The sequence below is a fragment of the Heterodontus francisci genome, chromosome 19 (genome assembly GCF_036365525.1).
Source record: "Heterodontus francisci isolate sHetFra1 chromosome 19, sHetFra1.hap1, whole genome shotgun sequence".
NCBI classification, from domain to species: domain Eukaryota; kingdom Metazoa; phylum Chordata; class Chondrichthyes; order Heterodontiformes; family Heterodontidae; genus Heterodontus; species Heterodontus francisci.
The window spans coordinates 63,875,135-63,900,846 of NC_090389.1; the positions used below are offsets into that span (position 1 = coordinate 63,875,135).

Consider the following 25,712-nt stretch of genomic DNA (forward strand, 5'->3'; position numbering starts at 1 on the left):
GCCCTTCCCTCCCCCGCACTCCGCCTACCACAACCACCCACGCCCCCCCCCGGCCTGATGAAACTCACCAGCACCGGGAATGGCGACGGGAATCCGGCATGTTAGCCAGCGCTAGTATTTTCATCCCCCGTCCAGCTACATTCAAATTCCAGCTCTATGTCCTAGTTCAGTTATCTGGTTCAACTGTATACCCTTTGGCACTGACCCATGTAATACATTGCCTGCATCAAAAAAACTAGTGGGCTTCAAAGTTCAGTTGGTATGTTTATATCAATATCTGATAAAAGCATTAAATACTGTGCATGTTTTAATGATGTAGGAATAGAAGTGAGGCATCATTATGACATTTTTCATGTGTCTATTCAGTGCATAGTTTCTCCAGAATTTAAGTAGGTATGTGAAAGGTGCAGAATACATTATTCTTTCAGATTCCAAGCAGCAAAAACCATTCATATATCACAATCTTAGATCAATTTCAAAGGTGCTTTAAATTTATTTTTTATATCTGGTCAAACTGGTAAAAGTTCATTACATGTAAAGCTCTATGCAACACTAATTACATTTGAAATTTAACAGTGATGACTTACGCTTTGCAAATCCATCGCCTGGGTAGATGTATCTATTAAAAACATCCATAATATAGACTCTCTTGTCATCCATAAAATCTCTCTCATGTCCATTCCCCTAAGAGTGAAAAGATTGATGAGTATTTTAAACAGAAAATTGTTCTTTGCAAGACTCATAAAAACATTGCTGATTAAGTTTTTTGTAGGAATAATGGTGAAGAGCATCTGAGCCATAGAACATCCTTGATTGCATTCTGATTTGTTGAAGTTTTCAGAGACAATTAGGGCGCTTAGGCTACTGCTTTATAATTATGCTTGATTGAAATAAGTATTGTGCTTTTCCAACACTGCTTGGATATCCTAATGTTATCCCTCTATCAATTAAGCCATTACTTGACTGTACTGTGTGTTTATCTAAAAAGCATAAGCAGACAATACCATATGGCATTTGCAAGTACAGCATAATTATAAGCAATTACAGTGGCCCTAAAACTGTAGCAAAATCTGACACTTTAGGCCAGATTTTAACTTGAACCAGGAAAACAGTCCAAAGGGTGTAAGGTAGTGGTGGGTGCCAAGGTAGCGCCAAATTCCCTTGACCTCGTCAGTGTAAGACCCAGGCAATTGTAAATCCTGGGCTTCATCTGCATGCTGCTTCTCAGTACCCAATGGGAAGCAGCAGTTGTATGGTGGGCAGCAGCAAAATATTGGTTGGCAGGAAGCCAACGGTTGGGACCAAAGGAACAACACAGAATTCAGGTAAGACCCAGGGAGGGGGAAGCCTCACAATCATGAAGGAGCGAGCCTGAGGTAGGTGAGGCCTAGCTATTCATGAAGAAAGACTCCTGCACCTCCAGGTTCCATGAGGAAAGTAAAAAAAAAAATCCCTTTGGGCCTCTACAGGTCCTGGACCTGTTCCCACTGCCTTCATCTGGTAAGAAAGTTGCAACCATTTCCCTGCTCAGGTCACTGGTTAATAGCAGTCGCACCCCAATGATGTCATTGAGCCTGATATGAATATTTAAAGAATGATCAGTTCTGATGGAAAGATCATTGATCTGAAATGTTAACTCTGTTTCCCTCTCCACAGATGCTGCCTGACCTGCTGAATACTACCAGCATTTTCTGTTTTTATTAACGAATAACCAATGCAGTTTCAGGAGGGAGTCCTTGCCACCTTCTCAGAAAAGCAGGTTATAATTCCAGACTGAGGGAATGTAACGGGATGTCAATGGGTAAGGCTCCTGGCTGATTTTAACCATCCACCTAAGTTTCCACAAGTTGGGTTCAAAATACATCTTTTATCTTCATTTAAGTGATGTGGACACAAAGGAGTATTCCAACATGAACAGTATCTAACTTTTTTTGTCCGATGAATTCAACACCTTGAATTTTATATAGCACTTTTAAAAGTACCAAAGATCTCAAATCACTTCAAAGAACAATTAGGAGCTGTGACCAAAAGCTTGGTTTAGGGGTGGGTTTTAAGGGAACTCTTAAAAGAAGAAGATGGCAGAGGGGAGGAGAGGGTTAATGGAGGGAAGTCTTGATCATGAGGCCTGAGTGGCAGAAAGCAAAGCCATCTATGGTGGGGCAAAGGGAGGAGAAGACACAAAAAAGATCAGCGTCAGAAGAATGGAGAGTTTCCAGTGAGGTGAGAGGTGGTGGGTGAAGGGGTGTAGAGTGCAAGAGTCAAGGAGGAAGAGAGGAGAGGCCTTGAATGGATTTAAAAAAGGGGATGCATATAATAAATTTTAGGCATTGGGAGAATGCGAGCTAATGGAGGTCAGCAAGGACAGGTATGCTGGGTGAGCCAAACTTGGTGCAGGAAAGGATATAGGTAGAAGATCGAGTGACTGACTTTTACAGAGGGTGGAGCATGGGAGACTGGTCAGGAGAGCATTGAATTAGACAAGTATGGAGGTGAGAAAGGCATCGATGAGAGTTTCAGCAGGCATTTGGCTGAGCATTCTCTACCCAAGAGGGCTGCAGCTGCTTGGTTGTTAAGTAATTTCAAGACTCAGATTGATAGATTCTTGCGCACTACAGAAATTAAGGGATGTAGGATAGAACGGGAAAATGGAGTTGAGGTAGAAGATTGACCATGATCTTACTGAATGGCAGAGCAGGCTCAAGGGACTTTATGTCCTACTTCTGGTCCAATTTCTTATTCTCTATTGAGCAGAGGTGGAAGTAGGCGATAATACAGAGGTAGAATTTATAGGGTAGTTATAATGGGGGACTTTAATTAATCAAAGCATAGATTAGGATAATAGTAGTGTAAAGGGCAGGGAGGGGCAAGAGTTCCTAAACACTTTAGGAAAATTCAGGAAAATTTTCGACAACAGTATGTTGCTAGTCCAATGAGAAAGGGGCATAGCTAGACCTGGTTCTTGGGAATGAGACGGGCTAAGTGGATCAAGTATCAGTAGGAGAGTATTTAGGGGATAGTGATCATTGTTTAGGCTGACTATGGAAAAGGACAAAGAGCAATCCAGGGTAAGAATAACTAACTGGGGAAGGACTAACTTCAACGGGGTAAGAATGGAGCTGGGGCGAATAAATTGGAGTCAAAAGCTGGCAGGAAAACCGGTAGATGAACGGCCTATCTTCAAAGAAGAGATAGTTCGGGCACAGTCAAGGTATGTTCCCTCACAGGGGAAAGGTAAGACAAACAAATCCAGCACCCGCTGGATGACAAAAGAGGTACAGATTAAGATAAAAGAAGAAAAAGTGTGCTTACGACAGATGCCAGGTAGAAAATACCATTGAGAACCAGGCTGAATATGGAAGGTCCAGAGGGCAAGTGAAAAAGCAAATAAGAGAAGCAAAGAGAGAGCAGCTAGCAATGAAGGAAATCCCAAAGTTTTTTCTATAAAGTTTTCAGGCATATAAATAGCAAAAGGGTGGTAAAAAGAGGAATGGGGCCAATTCGGGATCAGAAAATGGGTATACACATGGAGACAGAGGTCATAGCTGAGATATTAAATGAATACTTTGCATTTGTCTTTGTCAAGGAAGATGATGCAACCCAGGCAATGTTGAAAAAGGAGGCAAGTCAGACGCTTGAGGGATTTAAAACTGATAAAGAAGTATTAGATAGGCTGTCTGTACTTGAAGTAGATAAAGCACCAGTGCCGGATGAGATGCATCCAAGGATACTGAGGGAAGTGAGGGTGGAAATCGCAGAGGCACTGGCCATAATTTTTCAGGTCTTCCTTAGACTCGGGGTTGATGCCAGAGGACTGGAGAATTGCAAACGTTACAAGGTGAAAAGATAAGCCCAGCAACTACAGGCCAGTCAGTTTAACTTCGTTGGTGGGAAAACTTCCAGAAAAAATAATTCGGGACAAAACCAATAGTCACATGGACAAACGCGAGTTAATTAAGGAAAGCCAGCATGGATTTCTTAAGGGAAAATCATATTTAACTGACTTGCGGGAGTTTTTTGAGGAGCTAACAGAGAAGGTTGATGAGGGCAATGCTGTTGCTATGGTGTCATGGACTTTCAAAAGGTGTTTGAAACAGTGCCACATAACAGACTTGTCAGCAAACGTAGCTCATGGAATAAAAGGGATGAGGGCAATGCTGTTGATGTGGTGTTCATGGACTTTCAAAAGGCCTTTGATACAGTGCCACAGAACAGACTTGTGAGCAAAAGTGTAGCTCGTGAAATAAAAAAATAATATGAAATTGCGTGAGTGACGGGAAACAGAGAGTAGTGGCTAATGGATGTTTTTCGGGCTTGAGGAAGGTTTGTAGTGGAGTTCCCCAGGGATCAGTGTTGGGACCCTTGCTTTTCCTAAAATATATTCATGACCTAGACTTTGGTCTACAGGGTACAATTTTAAAGTTTGCAGATCAAACAAAACTTGGAAGCATTGTGAACTGTGAGGAGGATAGTGTAGAACTTCAAAAGGACACAGAAAAGTTAGTGGAATGGGCGGAAAGATGGCAGATGAAGTTCAATGCAGAGACATGTGAAGTGATTCATTTTGGTAGGAAGAACATGGACAGATAATATAGAATAAAGAACACAATTCCTAGGAGCAGAGGAACCTAAGTGTATATGTGCATAAGTCATTGAAGGTGGAAGGGCAGGTTGAGAGAGCAGTCAATAAAGCATACAATATCCTGGGCTTTATTAATAGAGGCATAGAGTACAAGAGCAAGGAAGTTATGTTGAACTTGTATAAGACACTAGTTCGGCCTCAGCTGGAGTATTGCATCCAATTCTGGGGCCGTACTTGAGGAAAGGCGTGAGGGCATTAGAGAGAGTGCAGAAAAGATTCACGAGTGATTCCAGGGATGAGGAATTTCAGTTATGAAGATAGATTGGAGAAGTTAGGACAGTTTTCCTTGGAGAAGTAAATGCCAAGAGGTGATCGAGGTATTCAAAATCATGAGGGGCCTGGACAGAGTAGACAGAGAGAAACTGTTCCCACTCATGAAAAGATCGACAACGAGAGGGCAGAGATTTAAAGTATTTGGTAAAAGTGACATGAGGAAAAACTTTTTCACGCAGCAAGTGGTTAAGGTCTGGAATGCGCTGCCTGAGAACGTGGTGGAGGCAGGTTCAATTGAAGCAGTCAAAAGGGAATTAGACAGTTAGATGAAAAGGAAGAATGTGCAGGGTTATGGGGAGGAGGCAGGGGAATGGAACGGAGCAAGTTGCTCTTTCAGAGAGCTGGTGCGGACATGATGGGCCGAATGGCCTTCTTCTGCACTGTAACAATTCTGTGAAGTCGGTGCTCTTTGTAATGAACAGGATATGGAGTTGGAAGTTTGTTAGTTTTCCTTGTCCCGATGGCTGCAAAGTCTGTCTCCCTAATCATTTAAAGGTGTGGTGTGTATTTTTGTTTCTACACTATTACATAATAAAACTTTGTTGTTTACACTATAATAAACCTCTTCCATAAATTCTAATCCTAGTTGTGTTTACCACAGTATAAAGTGCTGTGCAAAGGTATTTCAGAATACTCATTAATCACATCCCACTCGCAGGTATAGATGCAACAGCAAAATCACACAACATCTGATATAATGCCAGGACAACAAAGGCACCTCCAGCATTTCCTTGCATTTATAATCTCTATTGCAGTAGAAGTCAACTAAGCCTCTGTGTATTAATTTAAACTAAACTGGCCTGGATTTGATCATTCTTTTTGCAATTCCTCTGTGATCTTATCTTTCTTTGCTTCCACTGGTTCTGAGGGATTTATTTTAAAGTCTTATCCTTTAGTAACCAGAAGGCATTTCAACAAAACATCCCAATTTTGTGTTCGTGATAAACTTATTCAGTTTTAGAACCACACTCATAAATGATACAAACCAAAAAACAGATTTCTAAGCATAGCTTTTTAGATTAGATTAGAGATACAGCACTGAAACAGGCCCTTCGGCCCACCGAGTCTGTGCCGAACATCAACCACCCATTTATACTAATCCTACACTAATCCCATATTCCTACCAAACATCCCCACCTGTCCCTATATTTCCCTACCACCTACCTATACTAGTGACAATTTATAATGGCCAACGCAGACACAGGGAGAACTTGCAAACTCCACACAGGCAGTACCCGGAATCGAACCCGGGTCCCTGGAGCTGTGAGGCTGCAGTGCTAACCACTGCGCCACTGTGCCGCCCATAACCACTGCGCCACTGTGCCGCCCATCACAGCATAAATTTGGTGTTCAAGTAACATCTGTACAGATATAACCAAAATAAGTATATGTATTTGGGCTCCTTTCATCTTTTAAAAAAAATATTTAGTTGCATGAAGTATATATGCAGGTTTGTCCACAATAAATTTTATTTTTTACAATGCTAACAGTAAAATACATCGAGACCTGCAGGTTAAGACAAAGAAACCAATGTCACTGCCACTGTCTGATTTTGATTTATATATATTTTGAAACTAGGTTTTATAAAGTAGTATATACAATGAAGTGCTATTTTACCAATCATCTTTTCATGTTTTCAATCCTAATCAACTGCTCAAGCTATAGGCATCTTGAGGATGTTTGTTATGGAAGTATTTAGCAATTTAAACCAAATGTGACCACAAGATGGAGCTGTAACATAATAAACAGGCTGATGATTTGTAGATTGCAGCTTGAGCTAGCATGCAGTGCAATTTTTCGTGTTTTAAAGAAACTGAACTCTGCAGACACTTATGTCACCCAACCATCGATGTATTTTAGAATGCTAACTGGCAATACTTTGTGGTTGAACTAATCCACTCTTAAACATATTTCAAGATATTTACAAGGTCTTCTTTGGCCTCCTTATCTCGAGAGACAATGGATAAGCGCCTGGAGGTGGTCAGTGGTTTGTGAAGCAGCGCCTGGAGTGGCTATAAAGGCCAATTCTAGAGTGACAGGCTCTTCCACAGGTGCTGCAGAGAAATTTGTTTGTCGGGGCTGTTGCACAGTTGGCTCTCCCCCTGCGCCTCTGTCTTTTTTCCTGCCAACTACTAAGTCTCTTCGACTCGCCACATTTTAGCCCCATCTTTATGGCTGCCCGCCAGCTCTGGCGAACGCTGGCAACTGACTCCCACGACTTGTGATCAATGTCACAGGATTTCTTGTCGCGTTTGCAGACGTCTTTAAAGCAGAGACATGGACGGCCGGTGGGTCTGATACCAGTGGCGAGCTCGCTGTACAATGTGTCTTTGGGGATCCTGCCATCTTCCATGCGGCTCACATGGCCAAGCCATCTCAAGCGCCGCTGACTCAGTAGTGTGTACAAGCTGAGGATGTTGGCCGCCTCGAGGACTTCTGTGTTGGAGATACGGTCCTGCCACCTGATGCCAAGTATTCTCCGGAGGCAGCGAAGATGGAATGAATTGAGACGTCGCTCTTGGCTGACATACGTTGTCCAGGCCTCGCTGCCATAGAGCAAGGTACTGAGGACACAGGCCTGTTACACTCGGACTTTTGTGTTCCGTGTCAGTGCGCCATTTTCCCACACTCTCTTGGCCAGTCTGGACATAGCAGTGGAAGCCTTTCCCATGCGCTTGTTGATTTCTGCATCTAGAGACAGGTTACTGGTGATAGTTGAGCCTAGGTAGGTGAACTCTTGAACCACTTCCAGAGCGTGGTCGCCAATATTGATGGATGGAGCATTTCTGACGTCCTGCCCCATGATGTTCGTTTTCTTGAGGCTGATGGTTAGGCCAAATTCGTTGCAGGCAGCCGCAAACCTGTCGATGAGACTCTGCAGGCACTCTTCAGTGTGAGATGTTAAAGCAGCATCGTCAGCAAAGAGCAGTTCCCTGATGAGGATTTTCCATACTTTGGATTTTGCTCTTAGACGGTATTTACAAGGTATTTACAGATAGAACAATTGTAGTTCATTGATGTTGTGCATTGTTTTTTTTTAAATGATGCATGAATTTGTATTTTGCCCTGTTTACACAAGCAGCTACAGATCTGCCCAAATTTAGTCATGGGTTGGGTTGGCATCCTTCCATCTATGAAAGATGATGGATGTGCAGCAAACAATCCATTTAGGTGGGGTTTCTTCTCTTGGTGGAGCTTTGCTGATGGCTGTGAAGGCCAATCCTTGAGAGGCAGGTTCTGCCACAAGTGATGCACGTGAAGCTGCCAAGTGATGCTGTTATATATTGTTATACTATCTGTAAAGTGCTAGGAAATAGGCGGAACTAATTGTTATATGCAAGTGTTCCGGGGAGGGGCCACATTCATGGCTGCACTGGAGAGTCATGTGACATGTAATAGGACAGCCGCCTGGGGCAGTCCTTTACTAGGGAGCATTGAAGCTGAATGGAATAAACAAAGACTCTAGCCTTTCCAAGTCTAAAGTGTGATTATTTCCAATATATGGGAACCAGAAAACAACCTGGAGACATAAAATGGTGGCAGCGTTTGTCTGTGAGTAAACCCAAAACATTTTAAATGAAGTTAATGCTGAATTAGATTGGGAAAAAATTGACCCAAATTAGGGCCAGAGAGAAAGAAAAACGGAATAAATCGTGCGAAAACAAAAAAACTGAATGTCAGCTGGGGCCAAAATGAATGCACAGCGGCAGCCCATTATGAATTGGGAAGCGGATGTCATAGAAACATTTGAGAAGTTTAAACAAAAGTGCAGATTGACATTCAGTAGTTTCCTAAAAGGCACTAGAGAAGAAGAGAGTGTCAGATATATCCTTCTGTGGGCAGGAGATACAGGATTAAACTTGTTTAATAGCTGGGAGCTGAGTGAAGAGGACAGCAGAAACCCAGACAAAATTTTTGAAAGATTCAGCATCCATCTCCAGCCAAAATCAAATCATCAGATATACTGATATGAATTTCAAGGCCTGACAGGAGCTAGATGAGCCTATTGACAATTTTGTAACAAGTGTTGCGACCAAGGTGAGAGTAATGCACTGTTAACTCAGTCCCACTACTCCACAAGTCATAGCATATCAAATAAAGTTTCCCACCTACCGAAGACTAGTCAAATTAAACACTATATTTTTCCCCAGAATAAAGCACACCAAACCAGGTTTCTTTAAAGAACATTAATTATTTATTTGAAAAGAAATAATAGATCTTAACTACTAACGAGATAAATCTATATCTATGAGAAAACTCCTTAATGCCTTCACCCTTGTGCACACACACATACATTCAAAAAGAAATGGTTAACTGGTTTCAAAAGGGTGTTTTACATTAACACTGTTTCTTAGGAATAGAAGGAATAATAATAATAATGGAGGCTCACGTTCTGGTAGGATGTTTTCGGTACGGTGAGGTGTCACAGAGTCGAATAGTCGGATGCCACTCGAAGTCTCTTCAGGCGAGGTTGATGAACAGTCTGTGATGGGTAGGTGTTCACAGCAATTTAACTGCAGCAGGCATCACATAGGTTTGCCATCAGGGGTGTAGTAACAGGTCTGCTTGGGCTTCGAAGCAGCAGTCTAACAGTGGAAGAATTATTCAGATTTTAGGATTTTCCTGGAAAACAGGAGGCAGCAGGAATCTCACTGGATGCAGAAATTCTTCAGAGACCGGATGCAACAGGAATCTGCTATCTTTCAAATGCAGGATTGCTTTTCAAGAGATGCGAGTCTCCTTTACAGAGAGAGGTAGCACTTTTCTGGTTTTTCTCTCTTGCTACAGGTAGGTCAAGCAAAGAATGCAAATGCCTGCTCGTTGTCCAATTCATAGGCTTTTAAAGGGTCCAAAGTGAAAAAAGAACCTTCCTGAGCATGGTCACATGACCAGACACAGCATCGCCCCTGGTTCAAAAGCTGCTCTGAAGAAAGGTCAAACCCCTGTGATTTCCTTAAAACTGCTGACCTTCCTGTCCTTTTACAAGTTTAACTTCCTTTCAAAACACCCATAAAGTTCAACTCTTTGCTCTGAACTTCCTTTCAAAACATTGCAGGACTTCCAATTATTTTGCAGGTGTCTTTCACTGAGCAAAATCCTTCTTTGATTTTTTTTTTTGGAAACTCATAGAAGTCCAAAATTTTAGTACAAAATTAAAACCTTTTGTGACACAAGATTGAAAAATGCAGCCAGAAAATGTAAACTTAAAGACACAGATGAAAGGCTGATAGATCAGCTAATTTGGGGTCCTGCACATCCTGAAGTACAGAAAGCTCTCATTGGAAAGGACAAACTCACAATATAGCAGGCTGTAGACATTACCAGAGCACATGAAGCCACAAGCAAACAGATGATGACACTCACTACCCAAACAGCTAGCCTTCAGCTAAGCCAAGAGAAAGACAGCAGGGTTGATGCAGTGAAACAACGACGAAAGAAGGTACACCAAACAGAGAGAAAGATGTGCAGCAGCTGTGGACGACCACATGACTTCACAGACAGAAGGAAATTTCCCGCACATGGATCAATCTGCAGAGCTTGCGGAAAGGCCAATCACTGGGAAAAGATGTGCAGAACAAAGGAAGGTGGTGGTAGACAAGTCACCAGAGCCAGAGTAACAAGGCAAATGAGTAGTGAAAGAAACCAAACATCCATAGCTTGGAATATGATGATGAGTTTGAGAACACAATAGCGGTAGGAACTATACAACTGCATGAAATATCTGGATGCGACATATCCCAGAGAAAAGAAATTCATACGACCACTCAGATCAGGAAAAGGGTGAGAAATAAGACCACAACGATAAATCTGAAGGTGAAGATTGATACTGGAGCACACAGTATCATCCCGCTCAGACTATACCAGAAGATCTTTCCTGAAACTCTGGAAGAAAATGGTTATCCAAGGAAAAGTGCTTTGAAATTAAACAACGTCATGCTAACAGCATACGGGGGAACTGAAACTCGACAGGTAGGAACAACCCAAATCAGAGGGACGCACAAAGGAAAAGATGTTAACTGTATGTTCTACGTCACTGAAACAGATGGTCCAGCTATCCTGGGGTTGAGCAGTTGTGAACAGCTGCAGATTATCTCAGTAAACCATGAGGTGAAGGAGGCAACACTGAGGGTTGAAAATAGTACACCCATTGAAAAGTGCCCTCCGATCAGAAGCAAAGAAGGTCTGTTACAAATGTACCCAGAGTGTTTCAATGAGATAGTTGGCTGCTTTGAAGATTTTGAGTATCACATCACTATTGACCCAGCGATGAAACCAATGATTCATCCCCCCACGTAAAGTACCAGTAGAACTAAAAGGAAAGCTTGAAAGAGAGCTCCAAGAAATGGAAGAAAAGAAGGTGATCGCCAGAGTCACAGAGCCTACAGATTGGGTGAATTCTATTGTGGTGAGAGAGAAGTCAAATGGACAGCTAAGAATTTGCCTAGATCTCAAAGATGTTAATCAAGCAATAAAAAGGGATCACTACTCTATTCCAACACTGGAAGAGATCACACCAGCACTGGCAGGGGCAAAAGTAATCAGCAAGCTTGATGCCAGAAATGGCTACTGGAACGTGAAGCTAGACACAGAATCTTCACTGTTGACAACATTCAACACAACCTTGGATGGTAAAAATTTCTGCGTCTACCTTTTAGCCTTAAAGTTTATGTTTAGTTTAGTTTAGAGATACAGCACTGAAACAGGCCCTTCGGCCCACCGAGTCTGTGCCGACCATCAACCACCCATTTATACTAATCCTACACTAATTCCATATTCCCACCACATCCCCACCTGTCCCTATATATTTCCCTACCACCTACCTGTACTAGGGGCAATTTATAATGGCCAATTAACCTACTAAAGTGAGCCAGGACGTGTTCCAACAGAAAGTAAAGACATACAGGGGATGCAAAGCAGCAATCGACGTAGCAGATGATATCCAGATATATGGTGTAGATGGAAAATATCATGACAACCATCTACATGAAGCCATGGAGAGAACTAGGAAAGCTGGGATCGAGCTAAATGCAGCCAAATGCATTGTGAAAATGACAGAAAGCCAGTTCTTCAGAAAAGTGGGCACACCTGACGGAGTCAAACAGAGTCCTGAAAGAATCTCAGCTATCTCTGGGATGGAAGTCCCAAGAGATGAGAGTGTTGAGAAGTCTCCTTGGCTTGAGCCAATACATGAGCTCCTTCATGCCGCACATGTCAGAACACACAGCAAAATAGTGGGAGCTGATGAAAGAAGATGTAGAGTATATCAGAGTCACACGACAGGTGCTTCAACAAACTCAAAAAGGTTGTATGCAAGGTGACAAGTCTGTCCTACTACAACAGAAAGAAACCTGTCACTCTGCAAGTAGATGCTTCCACAAAAGGACTGTGAGCAGCCCTGGTACAAGAGAGAAAGCCAAGAGTATTTGCATCCAAAGCTCTAACATCAGCTGAGACCAGATAGGCCAACATAGAAAAAGAGCTTTTGGCAGTCACATATGTCATGTGAGAAATTCCATACATATCTCTATGGGAGAAAGTTCATAGTGGAGAGTGATCATTGTCCACTGGAGCAGATCTACAAGAAAAATCTATGTAAAGCACCAGCAAGACTGCAGAGGTTACTGTTGAGGCTTCAAATTTACGATTTCACACTGAAATACAAGCCAGGAGGAGAAATGGTGCTGGCAGATACCCTATCTTGGTTGTTGCCACAGGAGAAACATGAGATAGAAGATCCAGCTATAAAGATTCATCACTTAGCAAACGTAACACCACCGAAACTTAGTCAAATTAGAGATGCAACAGCAAAGATGAGGAGTTACAGATGCTGGCTGAGCAAGTGATCCAGGGATGGCCTGAGAAGACAAATCAGCCAGTAATACCGCAGTACTGGTCTATCAGAGATGACATCTCACTAGAAGATGGTGTTCTGCTAGCCGGATCCAGAATAATCATACCCTTAACAATGCAGGAAGAACGTCTCCAAAAGATACATGAAGGCCACATGGGAATGGAGAAGTGTAAGTTCAGAGTTAGATCAGCTGTGTACTAGATAGGCATATACAAAGACATTGAAAACATGGTGTCTACATGCAATAAATGCTGGAAGTACAGAAACATACAGCAAAAAGAGGAAATGACAGCTACTGAAGTACCACCCAGACCATGACGTACTGTAGGGGTCGATTCATTCACACATAATCAAAAATGGTATCTCATAGTCGCAGACTACTATTCAAAGTTCACTTTTATTCGCAAGGTGAAAAACTTGAGGGCCACAACAAATCATCTCAGCAGGACGAGTTCCATTCGCTGAGCAAGGGATTCCTGAAAGATTAATATGTGACAATGTCACCCAATTCACATCCAGAGCATTTAAGGAATTCGCTGACCAGTATGGGTTCAACACTGTCACCTCATCACCACACTACCCACAGGGACACGGGTTTATGGAAAGACATGTCCAGACGGTCAAAAAAACCCTTGCGAAATGCCAAGAGACGATGGACGACCCAAACCTGGCCTTAATTTCACACCGATCCACACCTCTCAAGGCTGACATGAAATCACCTGCAGAGCTGCTGAATGGAAGAAAACATAAGACTACTCTGCCAAGCACAATACATCCTCCAAGTGACCAGGTGGAAGTGAGACAAGTCACTGAAGCACAGGTAAGAGAGCAACACTTCAACAAGCATGCTAAATCCCGACCTGAGCTGTTGAAAGGACAAACTGTACATGTACAGGATCCAATCATAAAAACCTGGAGCCCAACAAAAGTTGCTGGTGAAGCTGAGACTCCAAGGTCATACATCATTGAGACCGAAACCAGCAACCAAATAAGAAGGAATAGAATCTATATTCGACCTACACCTGAGCTGGCAAAACAGGATGTACCATCAACACAAGAAATATCACTATCCAGCGAGACAACATTATCATCATCAGCAAGTGACACAACATCACCTATGCAGCGTGCCAACTCACCACAGAGTGCAATAAATGCCAAATCTGCAAGATGGAGGCACAACATCTCGCAACCTAAGCGATTCCGTGAATAATATTTTTAGAAAAGAATACACACTATAAAAGGCTCAATAAAGGGTTTCAGATTATTTCCAAAAGTCAGTTCATAATCTTCTTTTGTTTAAAGAAAAGTTAACGACTGGGACAGTTATATTGATATAGGGGCATTATGTTTTTAAAGAGGGATATTATATATTGTTATACTACATGTAAAGTACTGGAAAATAATTGGTTAGGAACTAATTGTTATGTGTAAGTGTTTCCTGGAAGGGGGGGGGGGCGGCGTCACATTCACAGCTGCACTGGAGAGTCATGTGACATGTAACAGGACACCAGCCTGGGGCAGTCCTATACCAGGGAGCATGGAAGCTGAATGGAATAAACAAAGACTCTAGCCTTTCTAAGTCTAATGTGTGATTATTTCCAAAATGTGGGAACCAGAAAACAACGAGGAGACATAATAGACATTGTGGGTTGTTGTTTTTGATGTTGGCGCCTGTTGCCAAGCTGCTGGAGCATCTGGTCATCATGATAGTGCACACCAGTCCATAGGATGTGTCGCCAGTTCCCTCTTTCGCCAGCTAGTGACTCGCAGGTGCGATAGTCGACATTTAGGGCTTTCATGTCATGCTTGCAAGCATCCTTAAAGTGGAGCTTTGGGTGCCCCACTGGCCCCAGCTACCTCACCATACAGAAGGTCCATGAGTATGCAACTGTCTTCCATCCTGAAGATGTGTCTGATTCACTGAAGCCGCTTCTGTTTGATTAGTGCCAACACGCTTGGGAGCTCTGCCTTTGAGAGGACTGCTACATTTGTCATTTTGTCTTGCCAGGATATACCCATATTGCGCTGCAGACAGTGAAGATGGAAATTATTGAGCTTATTGAAATTATTGAAAAATTATTGTCATGGATCAGCAGCATAAACTGACCAAAATCAATCTTGGCGTAAAGTACATCTCAGGGTAGGTTTCACCCCAGGACAATTTTAGAGGCGACAGAAACACTTGTCATTGGATTTGCTGTTATAGAATCGTAGAACTGTAGAGTGTGGGATAAAGGCATTGAAGTGGATGATCAGCCATGATCATATTGAATGGCGGAGCAGGCTCGATGGGCTGAATGGCCTATTCCTGCTCCTATGTTCCTATAGCACAGAAAGAGGCCATTTGGCCCTTTGAGTCTGCTATCGCTCTGCCTGCCACATTCAAACTGTTCTGATTATATCTTCCAACTATACATTGCTAAAATTAATGAGATTCTGTTTAGTTGGGCTTTTTTGGAATATGTCACCCAAAATGAATCATAACCAGCACAAAAGATCACAGGATTCTAAGCACAAATTACATTCAGCACAACTCGAGTTTCCTGATCTTTAGCCTACGTTAAAAGACATGGTGCTCGAAGCAGGCATCATCCACAAAACTGACCAACACCACCGACCTCCCTCCATCCCACCCCCCCCAGGATCAATCACCATTGAGAGTTACCACTAATTGAACTCATTTGTGGGCCTTTGAGGCGGCTCTAAGAATTAAGTTGGTTCTTTTGGACGCAAGGACACCAATAGGAAGATTTTAGAAGGTTATGAATATAATTCTTTTCAATTTACTAAGAAAGTGACTACTTTTCCCCAATATAACTAGCAAATGGTTCTGTATATATTTTAAAATTTCATTGTCAGTAATTTGAAATTGGGTCACTCACAAGTAGTGGATTGACACGGTTATTAAAAATGCTTATTTTTGTGATAAACCTATGTTCAGCTATCTTAATAAAACTGCACCAAGTTACCACTCAAATAGATCAAGGAACATGAAAAAAAAATTTGCTTCAAAACACAGCCCGATTGAACTGGCTCATAGCAGATTTTTCGTTTGGTGACATGCAAACTAGTTTGAGCAGAAACTCGAGGGAAAAAAAACACTTCTCAAAACAGGTGCAATTTTGGGCGCAATTTGTGCCTGTTTCACTGATTCCACCCAAAACCAAAACTCTACCCCAGTATTTTTTTTTTTTAAACAGTGTTCAAATGCATACAAGTCTCATGTAGACTGATAATACATTGCCATAAATCAAAAAAAAAATCACCACTGGAGCTGCGTTTCTGAGAACCACTATATTGAATTATGTTACTCCACATAAACATTGAATCAGGTACTGAGCATAGGTTGACATCAGATGGCCATTAATGGACCTTGGGCACTCCACAAACCTGCAGTGCAGAGAGCTGACTGCACAAATGTGCAAGCTCAGCTCACTTAAATAATTCAGTGGCATTAGAAGCACACGAGGTTCAAGAGGCCAGTTATTTGTTGTCAACAGTTTTTAAATAGTTGCTGGCCACTCAAAGTTATTCTGCCCTTGAAGAGGGAGAGAAATGGCTGCATCAAGGCCACACATTAGAACAACAACATTTAGTCGATGTGATGCTGGAAAAAAAAATCCTGTTTAATGAAGAAACTTTTTGCAGCTCAGGGCTAGCATTCAGTTAACAGCTGCACTACAACAGTTTGATGAGGACCAAGACTAGGAATTTGTGGCTGAATGGAGGGAGAGGAGGCCACTAAATAACTGGTCCATCCCTTCCATTTGGTGAGTTCGGACTCTCTACCGTCACCTTCCACAGAAGCAAAAAGCAAGAAAATATACTGGGGATATTTATTGTAATAGTTAAAAAGCCTGTAATCTTTCTAGACTAAACTACCTTAGCTTCATAAGTCACAATTACAGTAGACTTATCGGGCCAGAGGCCCCCCTTCCTCCACCGGCAAACAAAAGTTGGTATGAGCCCACCTCTGCCGGGCCTGGAAGCCACACCATAATTTTATGTGGTCCAGGCCCTTATTTGTCCTTGGGTGGGACTTCCACCACTCTGAGGAAGGAAGTTCTGCCTACAAGAGCTGCCGGCCAATCAGCAGGCTGGCAACTCTTCAGTCCCAGCAGCGCCACTGGGACCGGTGACCACTGCTGGGACTGTACCCAACAAGGACCAGGCCCCTGAATACAGCGGTGTGTGGGGCTCACCATGGAATAGGCTGGGCCCCAGCGAGAGGGGGGTTGGTCACCCAAGGGGTTGCTCCCGTGGTGACGGCTTGTGCCATGGGAGGGGGGGGGGGGGGGGGGGGAGGGGCCGTCCAGATTGGGCACAGGGTGCCCGATTAGATGGGCCTCCCACCCCTCGCAAGGAAGCCGCCAGGTTTTATTGGGCAGCCTTCTGAGCTACTGCACCGCCTGCCCCACTGGTAATATTCCAATGGAGTGGGAGGAGGTTCTTAAGTGGCAAGTAAATGGCCACTTAAGGGTGTTAATTGGCCTGGAGCGGGTAGGCCTTTTGTCACCAACCCCTCATAAAACTGCAGTAGGGGCGGGAAGGTGGGGGGGCGGGGAACGGCACCCCCGGCCTCCCAATCAATTTTACACACCCCCACCTCCCCACCCCCACCGTCGTCTCCAGCCCCGCTCCTGTGGTGGGGAGGGAGTGCATAAAATTTCGGCCCAAAATGCATGAGAATGCACCAAAAAAAGTTTTTTTTTTTTTAAAGTTCACTATTCATGAGCGCATAGATCACACACTTTCAGTGCTCACATTTCCCCTTCAGAAATTTCTAAATCCACACTGGAAAAAAAGCACTTCAGTTTTTTCTGCACTACAAAAAATGGAATATTGGGTAGACATACCAGCAAATGACAAGATTGCTTTCGCATCATAGGCAAGAAGCTTGGGTTTTGGTTTCCACAGAAAACAAAAGGAATGATTAGTAAAATTGACCGCCCCCCCCCCACCCCCAAACATTGGTAATACTCCTAGAATCCTATAGAACAAAAATTTATTTTTAACTTATTCAGTCACTCTGAAGCAGTGGTCCGAGTAATAGGCTTATATTCAGGGCTGTTTAAGTTGTTCCTCGATTTTTGCAATGTCAGCTTTTTGAAGCTGTTAGCTTTTGCATGTTTTCTAGTTTGGTGTGTCTGCCATTGTAGCCACGCGCTTTGACGTATAGTTACTTGATGAAGGATGTATTTGGCAAGGGAATTGGGCACGTGTTGTGCTTTGTTTTTTTCAAGCAATTAACTAAGTGTGTCATATATTATAGCTTTCCTTCTAACTCCTGCAGAGTGACTGGTTCCTTGAGGAAACAAGTGTCCTTTCTTCTGGTCAGCCTAATATTCTGCCACTGGTTCCTGCTGCCTGCCATCTGCTTGCTACATGATAAGACCTTTTATTTTAAAACACAGAAAAGGCAACAATAATTGTGGTCACCTTAGCCTGAATGTTCTACATTCTTCCATTTTCTTTCATCATTTTTTGGATACTTGTCACTGGCAACTATTACCCATCCCTAGTTGCCCTACAGAAGCTGGTAGCGGTCCTTCTTGAACTGCTGCAGCTCATTTACTGAAGTTGCTCCAATAATGCTATTACGCAGGGAGTTTCAGGATTTTGACCCAAGGTGTACTGGTGATGCAGGGGGTGGAGGACATTTAGGCTAATGCAAGACGTGATGATCAAGTGGACTGATTTGTCATGGATCATGTTGAGCTTCTTGGACGTTGTAATAGTTACACCCATCCAGTCAAGTGGAGAGCATCCCATCACACTCATAACCAGTGCCCTGTAGATGGTAGAGAGGCTTTAGGAAGTCAGGAGGTGAACCACTCACGATAAAATACCCAGCCTCTGATTTATTTAGGAGCATGCTAAACAAAGGAGCAATACAATTTTTTTTTAAATCACAATAGAAACAATAATGCAACCTATAAATAACACAATCTTAACACACTAAGGCAAATGTTAATTTATAATTCAATGTCATACTATTGCTCAAATTTCATTGTGAATAGTGAAACACATAATCTATAAACTCAGCAACCAGTGCACATATTTTAATTTGTACTAACACATATTTCAATATTGTAACCTGAACAAAAATTCCAATTATCATTCAGAAGTAAATGGTTTCCCAAGGAGTAAACATAATATAAATACATCATATCTTTATAATAAAATTTTATGACTTATGTTGTCTAACTCGAGACAAAAATTGTTCAATGTCAATTTTTTTTTTGTTTTACTGCTTATCTATTGAAGGTTCCATGATTCCATGTTCTGCTCCAACCTGAAATTTTCGAAGGCCATTCTGCCCTTCTTGTCTGTAATGCACTTAGGCTCCTCTCAAATTATCCAACGTGTTCCCATAAACTTTAATATTCTTTTGAAGCTATCCAGTACCTTTTGAATGAAGCAATCGATTTAGGATCGATCAATCAATGCTAAATCAATTACAGTATTCAGAAAGTCAAAGCATTCCACATTTCAATAAAGCTTGGCATGAGAAAATTTCATTCAATCTCCCTCCTTAGATGTCTTGTGCCTATCAAATAAACTGTATCTGGAAATAATCCATGTTTATGCTAATGCCAAGTTTTGAGCTCTCCGTCCCTCTAATTGTTTTTTCAACAAAGCAAAGAAAAAACATCTCAAGATGTTGTACAGGGAACAAAGGGGGAGCAGGAATGAACACCAAGTCAAAGAAAGAGGCATTAAGAGGGGTGACCAAAATCTTGGTCAAAGAGGTGGGATTCAATAAACGTCTTAAAGGAGAAAGGGAAGCAGAGAGGTGGAATTCCAGACAGTGGGCCTAGATAGCTGAAGGTACAGCCACCCATAGCGTTACAACACTTCATCCTCTGGGCTGCATCTTGTGCCCATGGCGGCCCAGTACCACACCAGCACCAGATTCCCAAAGGTCTCAGGACTGAGACATTCTGGGGCCTACTGCCCCACAACACAAGAACCCTATTCCCCACAGTGATGCCATGGAAGAAATATACCTGAGGCTGCTTCCCAAAACAAAGCAAGAGTTAATTAAAATATAGAGAAAACAACAAAGAAAATGTGCTCTTTTTGATATTTGATCAAATGACAAAGCTTCTTGAATACATTTAAACACCCTAATTTCAAAGTGGAAATTAGCTATTATAACTTTAATTAAATCACAAGATAAGGAATATCATTTATCCCAGATCTCCAGTAGAAAAAAAGACAGCAATCAACTCGATCTTGAATGCCCACTGTCCTCCAAGTGATGAACACCCATTAATTTTAAGAAATAATTCTGAACACCCGAATAAATTCTTCTTTCATCAATGCCAACCCATGCTGTGGTCTATCTTGAAGTAATGCCGTGGATTTACCATCTGCTTTCAAGACTAAAACTCCAGTTTCACTGATCAATCCTCATAAAACTGAGCATCACCTTTGCAGTTTTTCTCTGAATTGCTACCAAGCCCTTAAATATTGTTGATCAAAACTGCACACTGTACTCAAGACCTGGTCACAACACTGTATAATTTCAGTATGATCTCCCCTATACTTTACTGATTTCGCAATGTACTTCAGCATTATGTTCCCATTATAAGTTGCTGTTTAACATTGATTTGACATATGAGAGTTGTTATGATCAGGTGAGGTGAGTCGAAGGACTCCCCTTTTTTCCCTCTCCTTGTTTGACCACAACAGATTTATTTCTTGTTTCTTTTTCCAAAGTGATATACTTGCCAATTCAGGCAGTGTTTAATTATTTATGCGGCATGATCTTAAAAAGAACCAGACAGATTTTCTTGAGTTTAACAAAGAAAGCTGTTAGATCGGTTTAAATACAATAAAACTAAGTAAAATAATAAACTACGCTCCACCTTTCACAGAGTGGTGAAGAATAGATTGGTTGAATTAGAGTCCAAAGAAATAAAAAGGGGTATAGTGTCTGTGGAGGTTGGTGACTCGGCTGGCTTCAGGCTGAATTTGGTGGTCCTGAGGCTTCTGGTTTTTAGATGTGGACACCTGATTTGGTGGTTCTCCTGGAGACAAGATGCGGATAATTTCCTTCAAGAGGTCTCTGTATGCAGCAGTGTTATGCCTAGGTGGTTACAGCCAGCAGACAGGGTTCAAAGCTTGCAATAATAATATTATGCTCTGATGAAGGGTCACTGACCTGAAATGTCAACTCTGCTTCTCTCTCCACAGATGCTGCCAGACCTGAGTATTTCCAGTATTTCTTGTTTTTATTTCAGATTTCCAGCGTCCGCAGTATTTTGCTTTTATTATCTCAGCTTGCAAGGTGGATTAGAGAGAGAGAGAGAGACAGAGAGAGAGAGAGACAGAGAGACAAAGAGAAGAGGGACCCCACTTGGGTCTTTTCCTATCAGTGTCTAGCTGCTTGTCTGTGCTGCAGAGAGAACACCAACTTAAGCATGCAGATGGTGGGCCTGTCACATGACCATCACCAAATGATTCAACATGGTGGTTACCAGTGTGTATTCCCTCTTGCAACTTAATCAGTCCATGTCTAGGGAATTCTCTTCTCACAACCAGGGCCCCATTGTTCAAGTGATTAGGTTTGAGTGGTTTGTCTCCATCAGTTTAATGTCCAGGTGATGGCCTTAATGTCTTGCTAATGAGAACAAGATAGGTAGTTCACTCAGATTCCCTAGGTCATTGCTCTTGAGGGGACTGTGCAGACAGTTTGTCTCCAACTCAAAGCATTGGAATGTGCAGTATAGTGACACAAATTGGGGTGGCCATCTTAGCTGCCAGTAGAGTCACCTTTTATCGTTTTAAAAAAAATTTAATTTAGGTTTCCAGCTGGTGGATCAAAAAAAAATCATCATTCGATATAGCACGTTTGCATGACAGAGTATCAAAAAGATATAGACAACATTTATTATACTGGAAAGTTGTAATTTGAGCTTTGGTTGAAATTAAGGAAAAACGTTAACTATAAACTAAATGGAACAGTGGTTCCACATGTCATTCCACAACCTACTATGATTGAGTTAAAGATAGGAACATTTGTGAGCTCCATTCATTACAAAGTAAAAAGAGAAAATGCTTGAAATACTGAGCACATCAGGCAGCGTCTGTGGGGAGAAACAGAAAATTTAATGTTTCAGGTCGATGGCTTTTCATCTTCAACATGAAACGTTAACTCTGTTTCCCTCTTCACAGATGCTGCCAGCCCTGCTGAGTACTTACAGTATTTTCTGCTTTTATTTCAGATCTCTAGTATCCACAGTATTTTGTCTTCCCTACAGAGCAGGTTCCTTAACTCACCACCTCCTCTAGGAAAGTACAGAGTGAAGATTCTGATTACCAACACTAGGCAGTAGGAATAATAGGGGAGAATTTAAATGCACAGCCACCCATTTCTCGCCTGAGAAATAGGCAGCCGGCAGTTGAAAATGAAGGGGCACCTCAGTACCCCATTGATGCCCAAGGCCTGCTTGATGTCATATTCTGGCAGGCTTATAAATGGGTGAGCAGCCTGCCACCTGAAACAGGCACAAGGTTTCTTAAATATGCAAACTGAAGTTCTACGTTGGTTGTAGGACCCTGCTGGAAAAGTTCAGGTGCAAACAGACTGAGCATAAGCCATTCAAGTTCTTTGCACCATTCATGACAATATATATCATTTGGCATCTTTTCATCCCATTTCTGAATTGCATGTTTAAAATACAATTATCTCAGCAAGTCAATTGCATGCTTCTGTTCATAAAGGAGCAAGAAAAAGAGAAAACATTTTCACTTAGTTATAAAAAGATTATGGTAAATTACCTGATGTGCATCCAAATCAATGATCATAGCCTTAGACACTCCTTCCACTCTCTCAAACAAAAACTGCAACAAAAATACAATCATGATTACACTCGAGCAAAGCATAACTACACACTTAGAATTACTTTTACATAACAAAAATTTTCAAGAATTAGGAAACTGTTAGTCTACAAAGTACAGCGAAAATTTAAAAAGGCATTGGGCACAGTAAAACAGTCAGATATTGTTATAATTAATTTTTAAAAACTCATATTTGCCACATACTTTGAAACACAGGTGACCATTTGGATTTGAAATAAAATAGAGGAAACATAGATGTAAGTATGAGGAGCACAAAAAGGAAATAACAAAAATTTGGAGCAGAAAGAAGGGTGCTTTAGAAAAGTAGAAATGCAAATGTGTGCCTACACACAAGGAATTCCAAAAATGTGTTGAAAAATATTTGACCGTAATAGAATGTTTACAGGGAAATGAATAATGTGAAGCTGTCCACTAAAATGCACATCAAGGTACTAGGATTATTTCCTAACTGTGATGTGTCATGAGGCCTTTATTATGCACAGTAAATGCTTACTGCAGCATTCACAGCTGTGCTATCTTATGTATAATGTTGGTAGCGGGTTACAGTTCAATGACACAAATCTACATGGCAGTAGCATTATAAACCACAAAGCAAGATATTCTTCAAAAAAATGACATAATTGTGGAAACTTGACATCTGCCTGAGAGAATATGATTTTATTGCATCATAAGATTTCTCCTTGTTCTGCCTTATCTCATTAGTTCCTTTCAAAAAAAGCACATTATTACAATACTGACATTTGCACAATAATACTTGTAATTTCCACTAAAAAAAATCTTTTAATGAGCTGACCCTGCAAAAAATGGGCCCAGTTATTTCTGTGCAGTGTTGGATAACAGTGCAAACCAGCCATTTCCAGCACAGATTTTTCTAATTTTGGCTACTGCACAGTTTTCCCTTTGTTGTCGCAACAATGAGAGACAGCAGTCAAATCTGGACAGATCTGGCCTTACTGTACAAAAAAAATTTACTAAAATAACAAAGACAGATCAACTGGTACAGAATATTTTGCCAGATTGTCTCAACTGGTTAAATTGAGTGATTTATGCTGAACATATAATGTGCTGTAATAAAATGTTGAAAAGGAATTCTGATTTTCAGACAGCTGATATGGATTACATAAATGTAATGATAGTGTGTAATGAAGTTGCTAATTGCTAAATATACACATATCTATATGACATGTATTAAAATTCATGTACATGAAATGTATTTTTTGATTATTTTTGTTAACATAAAATGTCAATACAGGAGAATTATCAGTATTCCATCTTTTCATCCAGCGTCGGCATCAAGCCATAAAGGTCAGTGCAGCACAAACTACAAGCACAGTTATATCAGTCTGCTGTACTCAAACAATGCACATTAATCTCAAGTGTTACAACCAGGTGACAAAGGTGTCTAGGGGTCCCTCTCAACCTTCACCTGGCCTTACCGTAACGGGGTTTAATTTTTAAAACACTGTGTTTTTGATCTCCCCCTTGGTGAATCCTTGTTATAATTACAAGGCAAAGAAACCAGCACAAACAGGTTTCTTAGGTTTAAAGAAGAAAAGATGAAATTTATGAAACTTAAACCTAAACTCTAATTCAGTTAACGCCTACGGATACACGATGCTCCCATGCTAGCATGCACACACGATACACACAGGCTGATAGAGACAGAAAGAAAACAGAAAAAATAAAGTGGAAAAGTTTGAGGCAATATCTGAGGAGGTTTTTTGTGTTATTGTTATTCAAGCTCACTGTAAAGTCCTTAATTGTAGGTAGATCGTGCATTTCGTTGGGGCCCAGTATTCTTCTTAAACCTTGTTCGCTGCAGGAGACTTTTCTCTTTTGGGGTTCATGTGTCTTCAGTGGATTCAGAGGCTTGTGAGAAAGAGATGGGAGCAGACAGACAGGAGAGATCTTCTCAGTCCAGGAACAAACAGACACTCTGCTCAAATTGTTTGTACAAATTCAAAAAACTCAGGTTGCCCAGCAGGTTAGTCATGTAACTAGCTGGTTTGACCATGTCCATTTGTGTAGTCGGCCATCTTAGAAGTCAACCTGGAATGCAAGCTCCCCCACCTTCAACGTCTGGTGATCAAAAGTCCATTGTGGGTTGAATGTGTCAGGGAATGGCTGCTTTGTCCTTCCAAACACTATCTGTTAATATGCAAATGTCTTTTCCAGCCACGGCTGATCTGTTTAACAAGTCCTTTCTTCACTCTAGTAACAGTTTAAAATCAATGTTCATGACAAAATCAATGTTCATGACAAAATTAATGTACCTCATTCTTGACAGGTGGGGTCCTAGCATGACACCAAGCCTCCAAATAACATCCCTAATTGTTCCACTTCCATTGCCTAGATTAAGCATCACTGTGAAATCTGAATGACCCTGTCAACGTAGCTTTAATTACTGCTTAAGAAAAAGTGTGCTTACGACTGATAAGATAATACAATGGAGAACCAGGCTGAATATAGAAGGTTCAGGGGGGAAGTGAAAAGGCAAATAAGAGAAGCAAAGAGAGAGCATGAAAAGAGACTGGTACCCAACATAAATGGGAATCCCAAAGTCTTCTATAGGCATATAAATAGTAAAAGATGGTAAAAGGTGGAGGAGGGCCGATTCGGGACCAAAAGGGGGATTTACACATGGAGGCAGCAGGAATAGCTGAGGGATTAAATGAATACTTTGCATCTGTCTTTACCAAGGAAGAAGATGCTACCCAGGCCACAGTGAAAGAGGAGGTAATTAATACGGTGGAAGGATTTAAAATTGATAAGGATGAGGTATTAGATAGGCTATCTATACTTAACGTTGATAAAGCACCAGGGCTATATGAGACGCAGCTAAGGATACTGAGCGAAGTGAGAGTGGAAACTGCGGAGGCACTGGCCATAAGTTTCCAGTCTTCCTTAGACTCAGGGGTTGGTGCCAGAGGACTGGAGAATTGCAAATGTTACACCCTTGTTCAAAAAAGATGTAAAGATATGCCCAACAACTACAAGGCCAGTCAGTTTAAATTCGGTGGTGGAGAAACTTCTAGAAACAATAACTCGGGAAAAAAATCAATAGTCACATGGACAAAG

The 25,712-nt window shown here is 41.6% G+C and overlaps 1 protein-coding gene across 3 annotated transcripts in view; it reads right to left on the reverse strand.

The window, feature by feature from the left end:
- Nucleotides 1–25,712, reverse strand: part of hdac11 (histone deacetylase 11) — a 134,264-nt gene that overhangs the window by 19,828 nt on the left and 88,724 nt on the right. For all 3 annotated transcript variants that reach the window (XM_068051796.1, XM_068051794.1, XM_068051795.1), the window contains 2 exons: nucleotides 22,554–22,616; nucleotides 588–684 (listed from right to left, as the gene is read on the reverse strand). In XM_068051796.1, coding sequence (XP_067907897.1) covers nucleotides 588–684; nucleotides 22,554–22,616 — 160 coding nt within the window. The remainder of the gene's footprint in view (nucleotides 1–587; nucleotides 685–22,553; nucleotides 22,617–25,712) is intronic.